Here is a 22,132-nt window from a genome sequence, read left to right as displayed (position 1 = left end):
CTCAATTTCCTCAATATAGCTACTGTATGATCCGTGTCCTTATATATCCTTGTGATTAACATCTACATTTGTTTTATTTCTTTGTCTGTGCAGTGCCTGGTCCACCCTATCTGTCAGTGTCTCAGGAGTCAGAGACATTAGCTGTGGTTCGCTGGGACCCTCCAGACCTAACCAATGGCATGGACCTGCAGGGTTACCGCCTCCAGTTTGGCCGGAAAGATGTCTCTCCTTTGGCCACACTGGAATTTGCTCCCCAAGAACGACAGTACTCTGTGGGCAACATTCACCGAGGCGCCACATATCTCTTTAAAATCTCAGCCAAGAGCAGGGGGGGATTTGGGGAAGAGGCTGTGGTAGAAATCGGTGTGCCTGAGAATACGCCAGGGGGGTACCCTCAAATTGATGAGGGCTCCAACGTGACATGTTGCTCAGTGCAGCTGTCCTGGTCTCCACCCGTGCTGGCGGAGAGGAACGGGGTAATCACAGAGTACACTTTGGCCTATAAGGAAGCCGGTAGCGGAGGAGCACCACTGGAGCTCCGCTTGCCTCCCAGCCTGTCCAGCTATGTGCTCAACAGCCTCAAACCGAACTCGGCGTACGATGTAAAAATACGTGCACACACCAGTGTAGGTCCAGGGCCCTACAGCCCGCCTATCCAGTATCGGACGGTGGCCTTTGATGCAACAGGTAGGGCTTGCCTGTTTCTTTCCCAACCCGGTTAGTAGGGGGTTGGAAATTGGCTAAAAACAATCTGCAACAACACAAAAATGAAAACTGCCCCACCCCCTCCTTCAGCCACCTCCACTTCTCCTCAAGAAAGAGAAAAGATTGATATTAAAATTGTTTGCCGTGGGATACTCACTTCACTAACCCAAACCAGGTAAAACCCAAGTCAGTAAGTTATAGTCAGTCATTTTGAGAAAGAGGAAAGCAGCCTAGAATTTCAAGGTAAGTGCTGTTTGGTCAGACACTCCTGTCAGTCATCCTTGCAACCCTTTGCCAAGCACACTCACACAGTTAATGCCATCTCACATCCCCAGTTTTCAAAGGTAGGACCTCAGTCAAACCCAGTCACGCCAAGAGTATGTCTATTCCAAGATGACAGGAAGCAGATTTTGGTTCTTTATTTTATTTTATTTTTGGTTTTGGGTTTGTTTTGAGATATACCTTCCTAACCCCCTTCCTCTCCTAATTCCTCCCTTCCCCTTTCCCTGTCCCTTAATGGGACAGCTTGTGGCATGGCATCCCCCAGATGCACTGCTGAGGACTGTTGGCATGCTGTGTTTTGGGTCTGTCTCCATGCCCGCCTGGCAGCACGTTGGCAGTGCCAACCCAGACTCATTAGAGGCGTAGGAACAGTTGGCAATGGGACCACATGGGTCAGTTACTCAAGTGGTCATGGGTTCAAAGACAGTGGTGAGACGGGTTGGCACTACCCACGATGGCTAGCCAGTGGGCGCACCCTTGTGCTCCATGGGTTTGTCATCCATGAGTCTTACGTGCTGTGTGTCTTAACCAATGGCGTTGCCCTTCTCACAGCCAATCACAGCTCACCGTTACACTGATTCTCCAACCCAGAGGAACGTTGCAGGGGAACAACAGTTTTTTTTAAACCAAAGGTTCTTCATTTGTTTCTCTTTCTTTGGTCTTTATATATATTCGAGTCACTGAAGATGCACTGTCTTTGTTTTTCTTGCATTTGTGCGCTCAACAGACGTTCCAAAGAATTTCACTGTCAAGTGGGCCACCAAGACCACAGTGGTCCTTGCATGGAAGTTTTCTGAAAGCAGGTTTCCATACAAATGCACGGTGAGTTTAATGTAAGGCAAAAAAGAACTGTCAGCTGTGTTACATTTTAATATAAAAAAATGTTTTTTGAAAATCTCTTTATGAAATTTAGAACTCATTTCCATCAGTCACTCAATCATCAAAATGCACATCCATTCTTACCTACATACATTCTTGCGTAAATCCACCTCCCTTACCTACCCATCCATGTCATTTCAATCACCAATCCAATATTGACCTACCAAAATGATCATACATCCAACTATCCCTCTTACTAATTATCGATTAAACTTCTGGACCATCTTTTGAACTCTAGATTGAGTACAACCGTCAGAAGATGGACGTGGATGCCAGGCAGATGAGGGTGCTCGTCACTGGGCTAAGGCACAATACCACCTATGAGTTCAGGGTGACCTGCCAAGAAAGCATGGATGGTGGGCCAAGACACCGTGTGGTTGCCAGGACCGCACCACTCATTCTGGTCAAGAAACCCAAGCTGGACATCTACGCTGAGGCTGACAATATACTCACCATGTCCTTCCCTCCGCTCGATAACAAGGATGTCAAGTGAGTATAGCGTGCTGAAAGATGGGTTCTGCAAGCTCTGTCTGAATTATCTTTGAGGGTTGGGGTATTTAGGTCCCAAGATGCTTTACTGATGTGATATGGATTGAGAGTTCAGGATGCCTGAGATGTGTTGAAATGAGTGTTTAGGTTTAGGACCATTGCTAGACAATTATCACTTAAATTTTCTGTCAACCCTGTGGTGAATGTTTTCACCTAAAATACTGTACAATATGAGAATGAGAATATAAGATATATATAATATAATTATGATTTTTGGTAATTTACTTTGGTGCCATGTTTCCAGGAACTTCTATGTGGTTGTGGTGCCACTTAAGAGGACCTTAGGAACTGTCAAAAACCTGAAGAACCCTGATGAGATGGATATGGAGGAGGTAGGATATTTTGAAAGCAAAAGGTGTAAGGCTATTCTGAAGGGTGTAGGGCCAATTGGGTCCACTGGGTTGAAAATAATTGATCATGTGTAATAGGAAGAGGCAACTTCAAAACTTCAGTAGCATTCTCTTTTGAAGAGACCTTTTTTCTCTTAACTGGCCAACGTATGTTGTTAGGGAGGGATTCCAGAGGCAAATGTTTTTGTTATTAACAGTTGCATGTGCTAGGCAAATTGTATTGTACACACCATGTACCAGACATGAGCACACACAACACAGATGTAAGTACATCTCAGCTATGCTAATTTATCCCCCCAAGCATGCAGAAGAGAGAATTACACAGTCTTCTCCCACTCTTCCCATAGCTCAGGGTCACCTTGAGTGCCAGATCGACAGCAACCCTCCCTATTGGATTGGGGATTACACACATTCCCTCTGCTTAGTGCCTGCCTCTGTCTGCAGTTTGAAATGAATGAGAGGGGTTGGGTGTTTGGGGGGGGGGTTGGAGCCTGGTTACATGGAACATTGCCAGACAGTTAGCAGCTTTTTGAATACAAGGGTGCAGTTACACCTACAATTACTTTCCTTTGGTCTCAGTCAGTTCACTGAAAGGGATCTTGTTCTTGTACAGAACAGCCACTTAAATCCACAAGTAACTTATTTATTGGAAAAATGTAATAACCTGTAATCCTGCCAAATGTGGGGGTTGGGTGTTCCCATCATTTTATTGACCATGCCATATAGATATATTGTCCTTGTTCTCAATATTGAAGAGTTTGACTTACTGTTTTGATCAGCATCTGTCTGCCTCTCTTGGCCCAGTGTGTTTACTAACACTGCATATCAAAAACAAACCTTTGACAGCATCAGAAATGCTTATCCAAAACTTAGTTGTTCTCTAGTTTTAATTCTTGAAAAAGATCTGTCAATTAATTTGGAACTGATGTTGTTGGAACTGCAAAATCAAAAGAAAAAAGCAGAAGTAAACTAATACCCTTTTGCATCAATCAGCTTTTGCGGGAGGTGAGCCCAAAGCGTCGTTCACGCCGTCAGCTGGCTCAGCTGGACCAGAGGAAGCCCTACATCACGGCGTGCTTCAGGCAGCTGCCCTCCAGCTTCACGGTGGGATCTGACCACCGCCACAGCAGCTGTGAGAACAAACCTCTTGAACCTGGCCAGGAGTATGTCTTTTTCCTGCTGGCTGAACTCAATGCCACCGCCGGGGTGAGTTACTATTAATTCAGCACAGTTCAGTTGGCTTACTTTTAGTCAATTTCTTTTTGTCAGAATGGATTTAATAATTCAGTTCTGTTCATTTAATTGTGGTCACTTCAGTGTTGCTCATCTGAACACATTTCAGGTATATTTAAAATGCATCCATGCTGTAACCTGAATTGTGTTTCATGTGCTATGTTACCTTCTATCTGATTTTTCTGTTCAGAAAATGTTTGCCACCAGCCCTTATACTGACACAGTGATGACTCCTGAGCTGGTGGTGGACCCCCTGCCAGTAGAAACTGGTGACGGACTCATATGGGTGGTGGGCCCTGTCCTGGCTGTGGTCTTCATCATCTGCATCGTCATTGCCATTCTCCTGTATAAAAAGTGAGTTGTTTGTTGGTTTGTTTTTTGTGGAGAATACAGATGGACCTGCATTTGAACTTTACAGTGTGAAATAACACTGTTCAACCTCAAATGATAGAAAATAATACTCGGGTTATGGTTAATATACAAGATATTGATATTTTGTACTGAGTAGCCAGTGTAAAATACTTTATTCTGGAAAGAAATTTAAAATCTGATCTTTCCACCCTAATAACCATCCTCTTATCAATAAGATACACAGGAAATTTAACTCTTTAGCTTTGCATTGTTAGTGCCTTGCTCCATCCACTGGTCTACACAAGCAATATAACTATGATCCATGTTTTTACTGAATTATGATAAATGTGCTGGAAATCTCAGGGTTTTGTCTTATCCAGCAGCATACAATGAAGATGTCCTCTTCATTTGATGTTGAACCAGTTATTTGGAGTGTTACTGGGGAATTGGGCTATTGGGAAATAATTGCATGTTAGGGAGCATGTTGAAAGGGGGGCCTATTTTGTATTCATAGCAGCATGATATTCAAAGACCCACCAACATTGTTGCATGTAAATATGTAAGAGCTTCTCTTGTGAAAAAGATGGTTGTGGGAAGTGAAGGGGCCGGAGAAAGGAGAGAGGAGGAGATTCTTTGAGATGGTGCTACCAATCAAGAGATGTCATAGATCTATATTTAAAGAGGTATATGTTATTCCACTGTTGCCCCAAGTTATTTACAAGTGGTTTTAACCATTAACCATTGGCCACCATCAGTTTGAAATGTATGCTATTAATAATTTTTCAGGAGTGAGTGAACCTATTTTCTAGTGGTGGACATCAAACTCTTCTTTTATGCTTAATGAACCTTGCAGGAGGCAGCTCTCTTCCTGTAACAAGTCTAAATTAATCTGCTATTCTTCTGCTTCCTGGGGCATTGGGACATACGTAAACAGTCAATATTTCCCCCTTGTTTTACAGTTAGTTGTAGCTTTTAGTCTCAGTGACTGCAAGTCCCAACACAACAGTGGTGTAAGAGGTCGCCCTACATACCAGGGAAGATCCCTGAATTATTTTAAGGAGGCCAGGGCTGGTGTGAGCAACACAAATAAAGCTTGCTACTGTCAGATGATCCCTGACTGTCTGACCTTGCCTTACCTCCGTCTTGGTGGTTAGGGAGAGTAACATCTCTCCTTGGATCTCTCTCTTTTTTCTCTCTTCTCTTTCTCTCTCCCTCGCTCTCCCATCTGCCCCTCCATCTCTCCCTGGTGAATAGTGTTTCCTGGGTCTGCCCTTGGCCCTGACATTCCCCTTCCCCATCTGTATCTGCACCCTCGTGTACACACATTAGCACACACACAAGTACATAGACACGCAGACACAGGCTCACGAATGTATGCACTTACTTGTACATTTCATTGAATACTCACTTGTTCTCATACACTGATACACCTGCACACATGCACACGCATGCAGACATCTCCTCCAAATGCTGATGAGCTTTATCTCGCTTTTTGCGAGCCCAGCAGCGACCCCTGTGAATTCTAAACTGCTCTCTATTGATTTATCTCTCTTCTTGCCTCCCCCCTCTCCCTTTCTCCTTGTGTGTTGTGTTTTCACCATCTTTATATATTTATTTGACTCCTATTGCTTTCTCTGGAAACAGCAAACCTGACAGGTAAGGTTTAGCCGTACTTTATTGCATTTTACAGGGGAAGACAAAATAGCCTGCCTCAGCAAAAACAGATGCCTTTAATTAGTGAGGGTGAAGGAGAATTTTGCGTACTTGATACGCGTTCTCAGCTCCAAAGTTCTTGCTCACTTAAAGTTAATCTGTTGTTTTTGTTGTACGTCTCCCCTCTTTCTACTGTTTGTTTGTCTCACTCTCTAGCCGCAAAAGAAAAGAGTCAGAGCCACGCACAAAATGTCTGCTGAACAACGCAGACATCACACCCCACCACCCTACAGACCCTGTGGAGATGAGACGCATCAACTTCCAAACTCCAGGTACAGGAAGGACACACAACACCTACATTGAGGAACAAAGAAATGTAAAATTGAACAACAGATATAGGTATAGTTGATATACTGTATATACAATATCCATACTGACCTTTCAGTAGAAAAAGATTATTTCCATTTTTACTGACAATGCAAAACATGAAGAAGGAAGTTTACTTTTCCAGCTTTAAGTGTGACAACCTGTAAAAGAGACAAAAAGTGCAAAAATGTCGATAAGCAGCATCTCTAATCCAAAAATACAGTTCTTGGCTGCCATAAACTCACATTAGCTAACCTCTATGTTACATTACTATGGGCAAATAAAGACACACACCTGTAGAAGACCTTCTTTCTTGACACCAAAGTATTCATCTACAGTGAAAGCCTTTTATTCATGTAAGAGAAAACATAAATGTGCAGTTATGTGTTTTAATATACGCATAACTTACATGTGTAGTGACAGCAGGTTATAACATTGGCTCACACATGCACACAGCCTACACAGAGTTGAACTATTCACAAGTGATGCAACTTAAAGTTAAAGTTATGCTGCAGCATGAATGATGTCCATGAAGTGTTCCCACATCATTCTGTTTGACATTATGTGCCTTCATAACTTCCTGCAAGCCATATTTATGTGTTTGCCATGTCCCCATGTAACAATTAGCCATTTATGAATAGCAGATAGTCTGAAAAAAGAATGTCTGTTGTTGGACTTAATGTTTATATGTTGGAAACAAATCCTGTTCTGAAGTTCTCCTTGGCTTTTTACCTGTTTCCTCTTTTGTCTCACTTTCTGCCTGGTGTTCATCCGAGCTAAAGTCTGGTGTTAACAGAGCACATTCGATCCCAGACTCATCCTCTAAGGCTTCTCCTCCTGCCTCTTTTTCAGACCCATTATCTATCGGTCTGTCTTTTTTTGGGGGGGGGGGGTTGCCTCCTGCGATTTAGGCTACGGTTTGTTTTTATTGGTCTGAATCATAGTGGAACCCAGTTTGCTTTTGTGTTTGTTGTATTTGGTTCGGTGAAGTTTCCACTGCTTGATTAGTCGCATGGATATACAAGTAGATTTCTCATCTCATCCTGCCAGGTTAGAGGTTTTGGTGAAAGAAAGTTCAAAGAAATCTGATTGCGGTACCGAAAGTTACCTCTTACTAAGCATCATGGATCATCGTGGGTTTTCCACCTGATGGTTTAATTGTATTGTCTCTCCAAGCTGTTTATTTGACAGAGGACTGAGACCTACATTTTGAGGAACTTGCACTGTATTTCAAATGCATTGTTCTCACCTGCCCAAGCAAATGGCAGAAAAAGAGTAAATCCTCCAGAGGCGGAATAAACACATCCACCCTTTGTTCCGTGTGCTCCCTCATTTCACGTCCCTGTTTTTGCCTCTCGCCTTTCTGTCTCCTAGCCTAGTTGTCTCTCTCAGCCATCCATCTGTCATCCACAGCCAGTCTCTGCTCCATCAAAAGGCTCAGATTTCAAAATGGAGTGTTTCTCTTCAGCTTCTTTGGGAGCCCAGTAATGCTGCCTGAGTTTGTATTTTGGAAAAAAAAAAGACTTTTTTACACCAGAGAAGAGAGATACGAGGATGAAAGGAGGTGCACAAACCCACTTATACACAAAAATGTGGAAGTTCAATTAACTGTCGTCATCTTTATCTTGCTTGGTATTCAGAGCCCTATCAGCGGTTCTGTAATGACAAGGTTATGATAGCCATTCCTGTTATTTGTCTCTCTGACTTCCTGCGTTTTCCACCGTGCCCTCAACTGTCCTCCTCCCTTCCTTAAATAAAAGAAACTCTTGTCACAATCTCTTGCTCTCTTTTACATAACATTCACCAATACATGCTGAGACCTCTCTTTATATATGACAAGCATTCTCATTCGACAGCCCTGCCGTTGTTCCGAGGGATTGGGCGATGTCGTTATCTCCGCACCCGGGGAATTTAATTTGAATGGACATTTTAGCCCAATTAAGTGGGCCGGTGAGCATTTGTGAACATCCCCATCAGCTAATAGCGACCATTGTTCAAATGAGCATACTCCCAGTGCGCTTATCCAAGGCCTCTCCAATCCAGCAGAGCATATGCCGCATTGGCAATGTCTACTCAGTGACCCCTAGTGCTGGGGAACAAAAAATATGTTTTTGATTAGGCTTCCTATAAGCTAAGCTAATGTGTGTACATTGTGTGTGTGCTTGTGCATTTGTGCTTTAAAGCCTGTAGGTCATGTGACAGCCTCACAGTGACATCCCACAACTCCTTGGGGCGAAGAGTGGCTCGTTTTGTCATTATCTTCATTGGTGCCTGGGGTTTAATTGGCAAATGGGGCCAAAGTAATGAAGCAGCACGACTCAGTGGATATCTATTGCCTATCTCCCCCTTTGCTATTAGTACTCACTCTTTTCTCCTTTCTGTCTGTTTCTCATTTTACTCTTGTCTTCCCAGTATTGCAGTTTAAAAGCTGGTAAACCATAACAGTTGGTGATAAATATATAAATATATATATCTTATCTCAAAATATCTTCACATCATAAGTTTGACATTCCCTACTGTGCTAAGTAATATGAATGCGCATCATCACTGTTCAGGCAAAAATAAAAAATAAAAACTCTCCTCCTGCGAATTAAAAGACAGGTGACAGGTGGTTTATTCTTCAACATATCTCTGATATTTTTTCTATTTATGCCATCTCCATCTGTGTTTTTCTTTATCTCCCCCCTCCAATACAGCATTGCATATGGCATTTCACGCCCCCACAATTCTGCCAGGAGAAGTGACTTCCACATTTGAGCATGTAAAAATCAAACATTTTCTTGCAGACGGCATCACACAGCCAATCGCTCGCATGCATCAACAACCTACTTGTTTCTCCAGATTACGGCAACGACTGCAACAGCCGTGCCCTCCTCCTAACAAACACACTCACACAGCACACACTTACACATAAACATAATCAGACATGCCTGTACCTCCCCCCTGCTGTGATGAATGACGTTTGGAGACAGTGGATCAGAGAACTCCCCGCTAGGTTTAATTAGTCATTGTCACTAATCAATTAGGGAGACGGGGACTTTCGATGTCTTCATGTCTCTGCACTCATTTGGCGCCACCGGCCTGACGTCCTCTTGTTAAGACGTCAGTGCAAGGTAAACCCAGCAAAACTGTGTTTACTCAGTTTAGCATCTTTTATTTTGCAGAATTGAGCCTAGCACTGTTTTAAGGCTGACATACATCCTAATCATGTTCAGCTTTTTTTTCCTTTTATGGAAAATACAGCTAATTTTGGCTCCCCATTGGGATTAATGACCCACCTGCCTTTTTACTATATCAAAGAGGAAGTGTTTTATGTTTTGGGGACCAGACTTTTTGGGAAAAAAAGTTTCTTTTAGATAAACATTTTTCATTTTGCCCACAAGTCCGATTTCCTTGCCTTCCATTTGTCACATCTTACATGCTCTGGAACAAATTGTCTGTTTGCTATGGATCAATGTTGCCATCTTCGGGTGATGTGATCCTTTCTTATCACTGAGCAACCCTGTTGATCTGATTTCAGCTTTCAGACCTGGCAAAATTCATTTCCCTTCACTTGATGGGCAGGTTGGCAGCATCCCATCAAGCTGCATCTCTTAGCCACATGTCCAGTTGATGTTGTCGCAGATGGCTCCTTTCTGCTTGAACAGTTGAGGAGACCTGAGTCTACCAGGACATAGCATCGCTGGCTGCGGCCTCAGAGGACTTGTCCTCTGAAGCAGATAAGACTGCGAACCATCTCCGCACTCCTCAGAGCTCTGGCTCCCATCAGCTCTGGCTCCACAGCTGTCAGCCAAGAATGCAGACACTTTTCCACACCTTTCACTCCCAATGCCTCAGCACCAAGTTGTGGACAAAGGAAACTTTCAGAGTTAGTTTTCACCAGGAAACCTAAGCTGGTCTTTCCCCCTCTCTATCTCTTTCTCATTCCTGTCAATGGGCCCTTCCAACTGGTGTTCATGAAAGCTTCGAGATTGCAAATCAATTTTCTTATCCCTGATCTGATGACCGTTGATATGGGGCTTGGCAGAAGGGTTTTCTCAGCAGGGGCATCAGAGGATGACGCCCATGGCTAACTAGTCGGCTCCTGTGGAGGACTGTAGCTGAGCTGATCTGATCTGATCATGTTTGCCCTACTTTTTCATGTCTGTGTGGCAGTCTGGCCTCAAATCTGTCATTCAGGCCACCCTGAGAAGGCCCGAATGTACTGATGGTAAACTGCTGGTAAATAAAAATGTACTATTACCTTTGTGTTTTATTTCTTGGCCTTTTTATCATTTTGCACATTTTTATGTTTTCTTTTTACATAGCCTTTTCTGTTGCATTGCAGCCTTTTGAAACCATTTCCCTTATGTTTGCTGTTCTTTACAGATTCTGGTCTAAGCAGTCCTCAGAGTGAAGCAGATTTTGACTATGAAAGTTAGTCTCTATGGTTTCAGCATTTGCGTACCAGCTTTCTTTATCCTTTTTTTTTTCGAGCACCGCTTGCCTCCATTTACAAATACATAATTTGCATTTGTTTGTTTTTTCACATTATGCAGCAAAATTTCAGCACTAATTAATTTGATGTTGATTTCTATTGGTATACTGGGCTATTTTCTTTTTCTTTAATTGGATGTCAGTCACGATATTCACTTGGGCTGTTGGCTGAGCATTAATCCACCATGCATAAATAACCTATGCGATCACTTCTGCTGATGTAGAGATGGTTGAGAGGTGTTTTTTAACAGGAGTACAATCTCTGTTATCACTTTTTCTCTTCCTCCCCTTCCTCACCTCCTTGTTGTTGTTCTCCCTTCTGCTTCCTCCTCCTCCTTCACCACCACTGCTCCATTTCCATTCTGAAGTAACAGGGTCTTTTCTGCGCTCAGAGATAACGAGCAGGATTAATTAAAGTGGTGGCAAACAATGGCTCGACATTTGATCACCCCCTCTCCCTGCTCACTGCAAAAGGATCATCCGAGAGAAAAAGCAGAGTTTCTGGTTTTCCTCTTCTCCCCTTTTTCCCCTCTATTCTCCTTGCTTACCCACAGACAGACGTCTTCCCTTTTATATGGAAATACGCAACATCATAAATAGGCTTTTGGAGAGAGACTGCGTTGGCTTATCAAAAAGAATCATTATATTTCTCAGGCGCATTGACACCGAATCGGGAGATTGGAAATGTGTAATTAGACGCTAGTTTGTTTTTCTGTGTTCATTGATCATGCTGTTGATTGCAGTGGGGGGAAAAAATGGAAGAGTCTACGTGGATAGCAAAAAGCTGTGGGTTGTGTTGAAGAGAAGCATGTGAGCTTTGGAGTGGGGGTAGGGAATAACAACAATTTGTCCTTGAGTGACTTTGCTCGAGTACGGGTCACAGCAAAGCCTAGTTTTGAAAGTAAACGTTTTCTTGGATAAACACCACAATGTGTCGTTCAGTGTATAAATGACAAAAGGAATAAGAGAACAAATCAGGCGCAGATGCACAAACAGATTGGTTTAGCTGTGAGGTTCATCTGTGTGAACATAACAACATATAGCGAGTGGTTATGTTGGCACAGGGCAAAGTGGGATAAAGGTAAAGCAATGGATTTAAGCCTCTTTTTAAATATTCAGGTTGTTTTCGTGCAAGTTTTCCCAAAACATTCTGCCAAAGTTTGAGGGAATAAACAAACACTGGCATGTAGAAGCTTCAGCCTATCTCTCTGGCAGCGCATCATGCTTGATTTGGATGTATATGTAAACATTTTGGCCTGATATATCTCTCGAACTGTAGCAGGCACTTATACATGCAGACAGTAATGTGGGCAGTAAACACAAACTGAAAGGAACTGATGGAGTTGTGAGTGTGTCAGTAACTCACACACACTCCCAAATACACACAGAGACACACACAGAGTAAACTACACAACCACAGACACACACACACTCACACAAACATTCTTTGATCTCCCCTCAAACAACCCACTCTTGTTCTCTCAAGGAGAAGTGAGGGCCCCTCATCTGCATACGTATTTACTTATTTCGCTCATAGCTTCTGATACCTTTTCCCTTTGAATTTGAGGCAAGTAAAGTGATAACCAAATTTAGTTTGCAATATTTCCTCTTTTTCTTGATGCTCATCTCAATGAATTTCCACTCCAGAAGTGATTAATAACTCAATCTCAAGTGATGTCACCGCGATTCGCATGCCTCGCCAGCTCATTGAGAAACCCGTAAACACGCAGCGTTGTCCAAATACATTAATATTAGTTCTCCTATTACCTTACAAGGCTTTGTTTGGGTTTATATTAATATATTGAAGAGAAAAGGAAATTTAACATAGACTTTAAAATATAGAAGAAAACGATTAATGAAGTAAACATCATTTAAGAAGGGCGTGGGTGTTTGTTGCACAACTCTTGTCAAGTAGGCTGTTAATGCAGTGTGTCCATTCATTTTCCGGAGGATGTCACGGCATCCAGTGTCATCTCCATTTGTCTCACATATGCATTGTAATCTTTGTTAATCTTCATGTAATTGACGCTGCTGCATTGTTCTCTCAGTGTAAAATAAATTACCATTACTAATGAAGATTGTCAGCTCAAAGAGTTGGGCTCCCTCTCTTAAGCGCAACAAAAGCAGCCAAAACACCAGTGACCCCCTTGACATTGGAGGGATATTAAGCATTGTGAGAAAAGGAAAATTAAGGATGGTTAATGTGATTATGCCGATTTGCACGCCCAATTAAGCCTCTGTAGCTTTTTTTGTGAAGAGATTTCAACATTTTGTCGACTTTTGACCTCATCACTCGGCAGGAAAAGAGACCTCTTACTAAAAATATGAAAGCGTTAAGTATTCCCAGCCCGCATGCGGAGACGGAGCCACATTCAATGGCTACTCCATATTCCATTACATGGCCTCAGCATTATGCTCCTAAATGGATTAGTGACTGGAGTGCACAGCAGTGCCGATAATATTGTAGCAGCAGAAACACAATATTCAGTGGACATCGGAGCAAGCCAAAAGAACATTCCCACCCAACTGAAAAGCTAGTTCTTTCTGGGAATTCCTTTGGATAAATAGCAGAAGGATTTGGGAAGAGAATGTATTGGAAAACTGAGAAGGCTTTTTTTGTGATTTTGGAAGGTAATGGGTGTTCATCTTAGAGCCAATGTACACATGGTTGAGGAAACCAGCACATGGAGGAAAGGGTAGAAATGGGAGCTTGCTTGCTTCGCACTGGCTGACTGGAATGAAGCAGCTCACTGTGTCACTCAGCATCACTCACACTCCTAAACCTCCTTATTCCCCCTCCCACCTCCCCTCCCATGAGCCCCCAGGTCAGGGCTCCGTTCTAGAATAAGCTCCTTTTTATGGAGGCAACAGTCAAAATTGTCACCATGCTAACAACTCAGCACAACAAGAGCATTATAGATTGAGGATACAGTCGTAGCAAGCCTGTGGGATATGTTAGATCGGATCCAGATCAGAAGTCTCTCTCATCTTTCTTTTTGATTGAGGATGGTGCTGAAAGTAACAAAGTCTAAATGTTGAAAATAATAATTATAAAATAATATTAATAATAGTATTCATGTATATGTAATGAGAAATAACCTTGTCACCTTGAATTAGTTTGATCTGCTTGAAGTAAAGCCATCCTCAAAGACATATTTCCATTCAAAGTTGTTTTTTTCCACCAGCTAGTGATCCAGTATTGAATTCTCCTTGTTTTTTGTTGATAGCGGCCATGCTGAAAGCAAATTTTACTTTTGATTATCTTCAATGAGGAGTACAAGGGATTTCTGTCAACATAAGCATCCCATTGATTCCAAGAGTAAAAAGTGCTGTCATGTTTCTTGTCTGTGATTTCACCATCAAAACCTTATATTTTTCATCTTGTGTCATTTTTAACTCATTTCCCAAGCTATTCAAAATTATAGACGCCCCCGAATGTTTGAGACATAATTGGTCTGGGTTTTTTTCTGGCAACATTGGTCCTATTGGTCCAACGCTACCATGCTACCAGCTTCTTTGGCAAATAATCAATCAGCCCTGCTCGACAAACCTAGCTGTGGTTGAGCTCTGGCCTGGTCCAATCAAGTGCCCATAACATCACCAGTCAATACATTTTTGCTGTGTGTGACATTCACCATGTTCTGCACAAGCTTCCTCACCACTAAAACCCAACTTCCATTGTTTTGTAGCCAACAAATCCTCACCCATAAATAGCGTGTTGTGTGATATTTAAGTTTTTAACTTGTGTCCAATCTACTGTACTCATGAAGTTTCTGCTCTCTCTTCCCCTGTGTGGAATTTCTCTCTCAATGTTTTGGCAAGCAGGTATGATGAATCATCCTCCCATCCCTATCTCAGAGCTGGCCGAACACACGGAGCTTCTCAAGGCCAACGACAACCTCAAGCTTTCCCAGGAATATGAGGTGAGTGGGCTGAAGGTTCAAAGGTAAAAGTTTCTTCTGAGAATTGATTTCTGTCTGATTGTGTTTTCATTGGAAAGGGACACAAGAGTCCCTTCTTTCCTCCAGGAAAATGGCTGTTTCTCTTTTTTTAAGTCTTCTTTTCCTGCTTGTTGACAATGCTGTAGCTTCAGCAATTTATGAAATACCAGTTGTTTTTAGCTGCTTATTTCCTCAGATATATTTGCAGCCTCAACATGGCAAAAACGACACAATTGTCATTTTCAATTATATAAAATTTCCCTTGGCAGCTTGTTGCAACTCTTGAACTCCCAAATGCAATTTCCTCCAATTCTTGGCTAAATAAAAGAATCAGTCTTCTGTAATGCATCCAGTTGTACATCAGGAAACATGGGTAAAAAAAAGAAAGAGGTTGAATATTTCTGCTGCAAAACGAAACATGTTCTTTTGTGACATCCAAAATGGGCCTGCTTACTTACGACATTGGGTAACTGCCTTCAACTGAGGAAAATAGAAACACTTGTTGAGTTTACCTAAATTGAAGACCAGATCTTATATTTATAACATTTACCTAAGAATAAAAGTAATGGCTCAATAACAGGATAAGTGTTTTAAAATTCATCACACACACCAATGAACTTAAGTAAAGATGTTCTTTCTTCCAAAATAAAGATATAGTCTGGTGTACACAGAACTTCATTAATGTCTTTTGGGGGAAAAGCACACGAGCGGTCAGGCTTTAACATAGTGTGTGTGTGTGTGTGTGTGTGTGTGTGTGTGTGTGTGTGTGTGTGTGTGTGTGAAGAGGGGGTAACTGAGCTGTCTGAGCTCTGAGACCGTGGCGGTTATAAATGACACCAGAGTTGATTAGAAATCAGGAGTGCTGAATCAGCTCTCGTTTGCATACAAGCAATATCCCCTCCTCGCCATCCCTAAATCACCGTGCCTGTCGCCTCGCTGCACGCCAGCCTAACATAGGAAGCAGGTACCAGCATAGATTGCTGTCATCATGCCTGCCGGTGAATGTTGGTGGATAATGACTTCTCATAGCGATCCAGTATTTCTTTGGTATCTATTATTCATAAATCCACATCCGGGCTGTGTACCAAATGGACGAGCTCGTTCCATTCGGAGGGGAAGAGAGACGAGGGACGTGATGCCAGAGTTGACGCTTTGCTGCAACTACAACTTCTAATTACTTGGCTTTGAGAGAGCATTAAACCGCCCGCTCGTCTCTTCTCCCGCTCTGTCTCTTTCACCCTCTCTCTCTCTGTCCCCCTGCCCCTTCACACAGCCACCCCCCAGGAAAAATAAATGACCAAATTAAATAGAGAAGTGTAATTTTAATTTTGTTATTTTCTTGATGAATGGCTGCTCGTCCGGGCGCCCTGGCTTGCCAAGCGCAGCTCTACGGGGCTTTGACTGATTGGTTTTTAGCTAGGCGGGATGTGAGGGAGGAGAAAATGGAGGGGAGAGAGGAGAAAGGAGAGAGAGATGAGGTGGGGAGGCTGGGTTAATGATGAGGATTCAGTGAGGGGGGAGAGAGAGCAGGGCATCTCAGCTGGAGAGCAGAGATGAAGAGGAGATGATCGGACGTACAACTGGAAATGAAAAGGCAGCCGCAGTTTTACCTGACGATACTGAAGCCATAGAGTTCCTCTCTACTGTCAGGCACTTAGCAGCCATGTCCTGGAAAGTCCTGGAGTGTGTTATTGCAGAATTTGAGTAATTATTATTCAATCAGTTTTTAAATCATTTCTGCAAGTAGTTATTCCACCAGTACTGGATTTTTGCCATACATGCTTCCTAAATGTAATTTCTGAAAAACAATATTGAAGTTTGGACTACACAGATGTGGTTTTCAATTTTTTAAATGGAGCGATGTTTCAGGGAAGTGACCCCAATCTTTATACGCACACACACAGATACACACACATAGTCAGCCTTAAGGTAATCTAGAAAGTACGGGGAAAATAGCAGAAGGGCGACTGCTAGAGAGGGAGTGTAAACATCAGAGAGGAGACGGGAGATGTAGAAAGAGATAAAGAGAGAAAGAAATCCGAACAAAAAAGTGGAAGACTTTGAAGATGGAGTGATGCAGATAAAGAAAACAGGGACAAAGAAAGAGGGATAAAGATGAGAGGGTAGAAAGAAAGGAAAAAAAGAGATGGAAAGAGGCTAAAACAAGGGAGAGAAGCTCTGATTGCTGTAATGATTGCATGGACATTGTTAGATCAGGTTTCCAGTTGGACTTCATTCAGCCTCAGTCTCTCTCCAGCCCGGCACCCTACATGCTGAAGCCCTAACTGCAAATATCCTTCAAGCCTCCGTCCCCACACCAACAGAGCGCCAGACGCCTATAAGCAAACAACGAATCGTAATGGAATACTTAATTATCCTGACAAGGGAACAGAATATTTATCTGGAATTCTCGTATTTTAAAAAGACGGCTGAATTTGTCTTTCCCCCGAGTATAGGGCCTCGCTCCACGAGCCGCCACCGCCTTCATCAATATTGTTATTTGTCATTATGCACCCTCTACATTAATGATCTTGATAAACTACTGTGTGCAGCTGCTGTAAGTATTTAAAGCAGGCAATGAGCAGATTGTCATGATACCATGTTCTTTTTTCCTTTGGGGAAATCACCCCTCTCCATCTCTTTCCCTCTCCCCCTCCCTCTCTTCTTCCTGTGATAACACTCAGGTTGTATTGTTGTTGCTCAGCTCCTCTCAAGGCCCTTCTGATTTCTTCTTTGTGTATGCATGTTCTGCCTGTCTCTGCCCTCCGTCAGTCTATCGATCCAGGCCAGCAGTTCACCTGGGAACACTCCAACCTGGAGGTGAACAAGCCCAAAAATCGTTACGCCAACGTCATCGCCTACGACCACTCCCGCGTCATCTTGGCTCCCATCGAGGGTAAGGCTCACCCATCCTCACACGCTGCACCAACACCACCTCAGAGATGAGATCAGCTCATTGCAGATCATTTGGGAAATCTTCATAATTACAGTCAGTTTAAGTAATTAGGAATTTGTAGTGGATATACAGTAGTACAGATGGGACTAGACAGTCAAGACTAAATTAGAACAGTGCATAGCAGATCATAAGAGAAGCCATTAAATACAATGAACAACATGAAATATTGTGTTAAACTGTACTGTAGAATAAAGTAGCATAAAATTGTAGTATTATAGTAGAATTTGTACTTAATCAGAAAAAAATTGAGAAATGCAAAAACAAAAAGAAGGAATAAATTGGGCTTGAAGGCAGTAGCATGAAGTGAAATACAAAGAAATAATTTGTAGTATGTGAATAATCAGTGAATTTATAGAACAATACTGTATTTTGTTGGAGGCTAAACGGAGGACTTGTTTCAGCTCAACTTTGTCCTTAGCAGCTAAGCAGTTTATGGAATCATATTATTTGGGGGGGGGGGGTTAGGCAAGGACTTGTTTCAGCTCATCTCTGGGCCCAGCACTCAGTCAGATCTCACACTCGGCGACCCAGGATTTAGCCAGTGTTTTCACCGTCCCATTTGTCTCATCAGATCTGCCCCGCTCTCATGACTTCCCTCTAACTGCCCACAGACACAGTACTGAGAATCTCTGAGCCAGAAAAACTCTTCCTCTGACTCCTAAATCTCAGTGGACATTGTCGGAGGTAGTCACCCTTCACCGCTGACATTGTTCTGGCGTTGCATCACCAGAAGAGCTCCCGACTCCTCACAGTAGTGCCAAACTCCCTACTCCACAGTACTCTCCTTTTGTGTGAGCTAACTGCTCCGACTAGGTTTTCGACATCTCGCAATAGTCAGGCCAATTTGAGGGTGCGACAACATGCATAACAAAATTATCCCAGGGAAAAAATGCCTCGTCCATAAATACATAAATTAATCAAGTCTGAAATTTCTATTTTACACTGCAGTGATTTTGCCATTAGTCGCAGCAGTAGAACAATTCATGCACGCTGCCATTCTCTGTTCACTTAGCTATGACTAAAGCCAAGACACCACAGTCAGATTGTGCGACGTGGTATCCGTTTTAATGACATTTGCCTTTCTTTTCCTTTCTTTTTCATCCTTTTTTCCAGTCTTTTGTTCATTCTTTTTTCTTTCTTGACTTTTAATCTTTGTTCTCTCTCTCTCTCTCTCTCTCTCTCTCTCTCTCTCTCTTCCCTTCTTTCTTTATGTTATTCTTCCTCTCCACCCTGGTTGTTGTCCTCACTGTGTCTCCTCTCTTAAATTAGCCCAGTCGAGTGTTTTATTGTTTGTCGCTTGAGTGATGAGACGTCAGTCAAAGAGACGTGACTCTCCAACACAGATTCCGCCACACTGGAGTCTCTTTTCAAATGACAGGATTATTGTAGAAGTTGGGTAAATGAAGATGGGTAACGTTCTGTCTTATCACTGTCAGATGTTCTCTTCTTATCTTGCTTACATTTATGACATATTGGCTTAAATCTTGCCTGGAGTTATTCCTTGAGGTGCTTCTTGAGATGGACTTTTTCAATCCACACCACCACCACACCCTGATTTCTCAGATCCGAGCATGATGATGGTTTTGTACCACACATGATGAGACTAGAGGCTTGTGGCTTATTAGTTACACAACTTGGTATCATGAGCAGTCCTGATGAAGCCTTGCAGTGAGCTACATTTTGAGCTTTGAAGTGTGCTGTTACTTCTGCAGACACATTAAAAGATGTCACAGAATACTTTGATAGTTACATGCAGTCAGTGGAAGCAGGATTTTGCGATAGGGCTTACAAGTGCTATATACACCATCCTTGCATTAAAATGTTGCCAGTACACATTCGTCTACCCAGCCATGTGGAGGGTTTCCTTACGGCTAGATTTAGTGGGACCGGTGTGCAACAGAGCATGGTAGCGGGCTGAGAGGGATGGTAGCTGGATCTACCTCCCGGCTGTGGTGGCTGAGTGGCTGATTTACTCCTCGCTCTCCTCCATCTTCAAGCACACTCCATCTGTGGTGGTGGTAAATCAGATGTAGGCTGCTACAGAAACCTAGGCAGAACCACAGGCGTAGGAAAAGAAAATGATAAAAGAGCAGTACAGGACGCTGTGACAGTGAAAGAGTTGCTGCATTTGAATCCGTTCAAATGGAACAACAACTGAGGTCTCCTGAGGTTTTAACATCTCATTTAAACTTGTATTATGTCCTAAAATACTGTTATCAAAACATGATCTATTAGGCAAGAACAATACCTTGAATATTTGAAGTCCCAAAAGCTGACGTGATCGGCCAAATCTTAAGACACTGCCACTTCTCTCTGGACAATTCCCAAATTTCCACTGATCTCAGCCAATTTTCACTTGTTTCAACAATAAGAGGTGTGAGAACTCATTACGTAAGTAATTTACTTGTTTTCTTTTTTCCAGTCTAGAATCTTTACACCTTCATTGATTGGGAAACAGGGTCAGTGTGTGTGAAAACTGGGAATTATCGAGGCAGATGGCTCAAAACAAAAGGGTGCAAATAACAAGTAAAGTAAAATAATGAGAAAGTCAGATAGATTTAAGGGAGAAAATTGATTAAAAGAGAAAAAGCTGTCAAAAGTACAATGTTCCATCTCTTAATATTTTTTTGCTGGCGTCTGTATCTAGGCATCACAGGTAGCGACTATATCAACGCCAACTACATTGATGGCTACAGGAAGCAGAATGCTTACATCGCCACCCAGGGTCCATTACCAGAGACGTTCGGGGACTTCTGGAGGATGGTGTGGGAACAGAGAGCCGCCACTGTAGTCATGATGACCAGGCTAGAGGAGAAGTCACGGGTAAGTCCACTCAACCCATTTTTTTGACTGATGCTGGACACTGTTTTTGGCAGGTTTCTTTTTAAAGCTCCCCTCCAGTGACCTCACAAACCCCTTTTTAAATTAGTTTTTTTTTTTTTTTTTTTAAATAAAGCTCAAAATCAAATCACTTGTTCACAAGACCAAGAACAAGAACCAGCTGCTGGAAATGGCACAGCTTTACAGTAATTTCCCAGTTGCACACCTGAATGTCACTGGGAGGTAATCAGACTTCATTTTCTTGAGATGGATTGCTTTCATAGAAGTGTAGAAATTTGAATGGGGTGGTGAAAGCAGCAGGGGAGGGTGATAAAACCAAGTTAACTCAAAGATGGCCTATCTATGCACATCTAAGTTAGGCTGCACATCCTCTGGGAGTACCCTCACAGACTTGGCTCAGTTTTCTCTCTTATTTTCACTGGAAACAACAAGCTGTTGCATGTTCCCTACAGTGGTGAGAGCTTAGCAAGTTTTAGCATTCAGTGTGCACAGTGCAGGAAGCTAAAATTACATTTTAAGTAACAGATTGCCATGGAGATTTTGCAGTACCTGTGACCAGTGCCTTCCACAACCATCTGTTGATAGTGGAACTTAGAGAAAAAAGTGCATGGAGGACACAGTGGCTTTCCACAAGGGAGGAATGAGATGCCAGGATGTGATCACACTAGTTTTATACATTTATATACATGGAAAATGGCCAGAAAGTGTGCAGGAAGTGTATATGTGCTCAGCCTGGTGTCCTTGAGAGGGAAAGAAGCACTTTCTATAGTTACCAACAGTCCAACTTTTTTTGAGTTGTGCCTATGATGTTCACACTTTTCTGTTAGCCAACTAACTCTAGCAAAGAGCTGAGAAGGTTTCATAGTAAGAATGCAACAGCAGCAATTTATAACCACAAACTATCAGCTTAAAAACGGAAAATGTATGAGAAAAATTGGCAGCTGTTTCTGTGATCATAGTGAATCAGTAGAAAGCACGTTGGCTCTGTCAAGGAAGTCTTTTGAGTGTTTGACAGTTGGATATGAGTTCTGTTTGCCCACGGTGACAGCTAGTCGTTATGTAAACAAAGCGCTTGTCGTATGACCCATTTTTCTGAATTATGAGCTGAAAATACAGGTGAGGGCTACAAAAAAAGATATACAATTAAGGCAAATTGTATGAAATTGTATGATCCATCCTGAGGGTCCACCTCAGGATGGATCTAAGAAGATTGTATTATTCTTTGCTATCAAGGAATGCACTTGTCTAAATGTCAAAAAGCCAACCGCAATGTTTCATCCTGTCAGCTGAAACCTGTGTCAACATCAGGCTCACTCACCCCAGGTGTCTCCCCTCATTTTCCCTCCCTCCATCCCTTTTCAATTGTTTACCTATCCTCCATACTGACATGCACGTTCCACTCCTGTCAAACGTGATCAGGATTAGCGGGCGGAAGAACTTGAGTGTCAGTTCGAGCAGGAAATGGGAGAGAAAGCTGGAGAGCAGCGTGTCTCCCTCACTAGCTGTCACCTCTCATCTGATGTCCACTGGCGCGTCACACCCCATATTGA

General features: G+C 42.6%; 1 protein-coding gene across 1 annotated transcript in view; it reads left to right on the top strand.

Moving 5' to 3' along the window:
* ptprsa (protein tyrosine phosphatase receptor type Sa) overlaps nucleotides 1-22,132 on the top strand; it is a 127,451-nt gene that overhangs the window by 87,783 nt on the left and 17,536 nt on the right. Inside the window, exons 18-29 of the mRNA XM_070908940.1 lie at nucleotides 94-687; nucleotides 1,715-1,809; nucleotides 2,105-2,355; nucleotides 2,660-2,747; nucleotides 3,759-3,971; nucleotides 4,189-4,352; nucleotides 5,994-6,005; nucleotides 6,219-6,334; nucleotides 10,737-10,784; nucleotides 14,670-14,767; nucleotides 17,558-17,681; nucleotides 20,389-20,564. Coding sequence (XP_070765041.1) covers nucleotides 94-687; nucleotides 1,715-1,809; nucleotides 2,105-2,355; nucleotides 2,660-2,747; nucleotides 3,759-3,971; nucleotides 4,189-4,352; nucleotides 5,994-6,005; nucleotides 6,219-6,334; nucleotides 10,737-10,784; nucleotides 14,670-14,767; nucleotides 17,558-17,681; nucleotides 20,389-20,564 — 1,979 coding nt within the window. The remainder of the gene's footprint in view (nucleotides 1-93; nucleotides 688-1,714; nucleotides 1,810-2,104; nucleotides 2,356-2,659; nucleotides 2,748-3,758; nucleotides 3,972-4,188; nucleotides 4,353-5,993; nucleotides 6,006-6,218; nucleotides 6,335-10,736; nucleotides 10,785-14,669; nucleotides 14,768-17,557; nucleotides 17,682-20,388; nucleotides 20,565-22,132) is intronic.

Source organism: Enoplosus armatus, chromosome 7, assembly GCF_043641665.1.
Source record: "Enoplosus armatus isolate fEnoArm2 chromosome 7, fEnoArm2.hap1, whole genome shotgun sequence".
NCBI classification, from domain to species: Eukaryota; Metazoa; Chordata; class Actinopteri; order Centrarchiformes; family Enoplosidae; genus Enoplosus; species Enoplosus armatus.
This window is presented reverse-complemented; position numbering and strand designations above follow the sequence as displayed.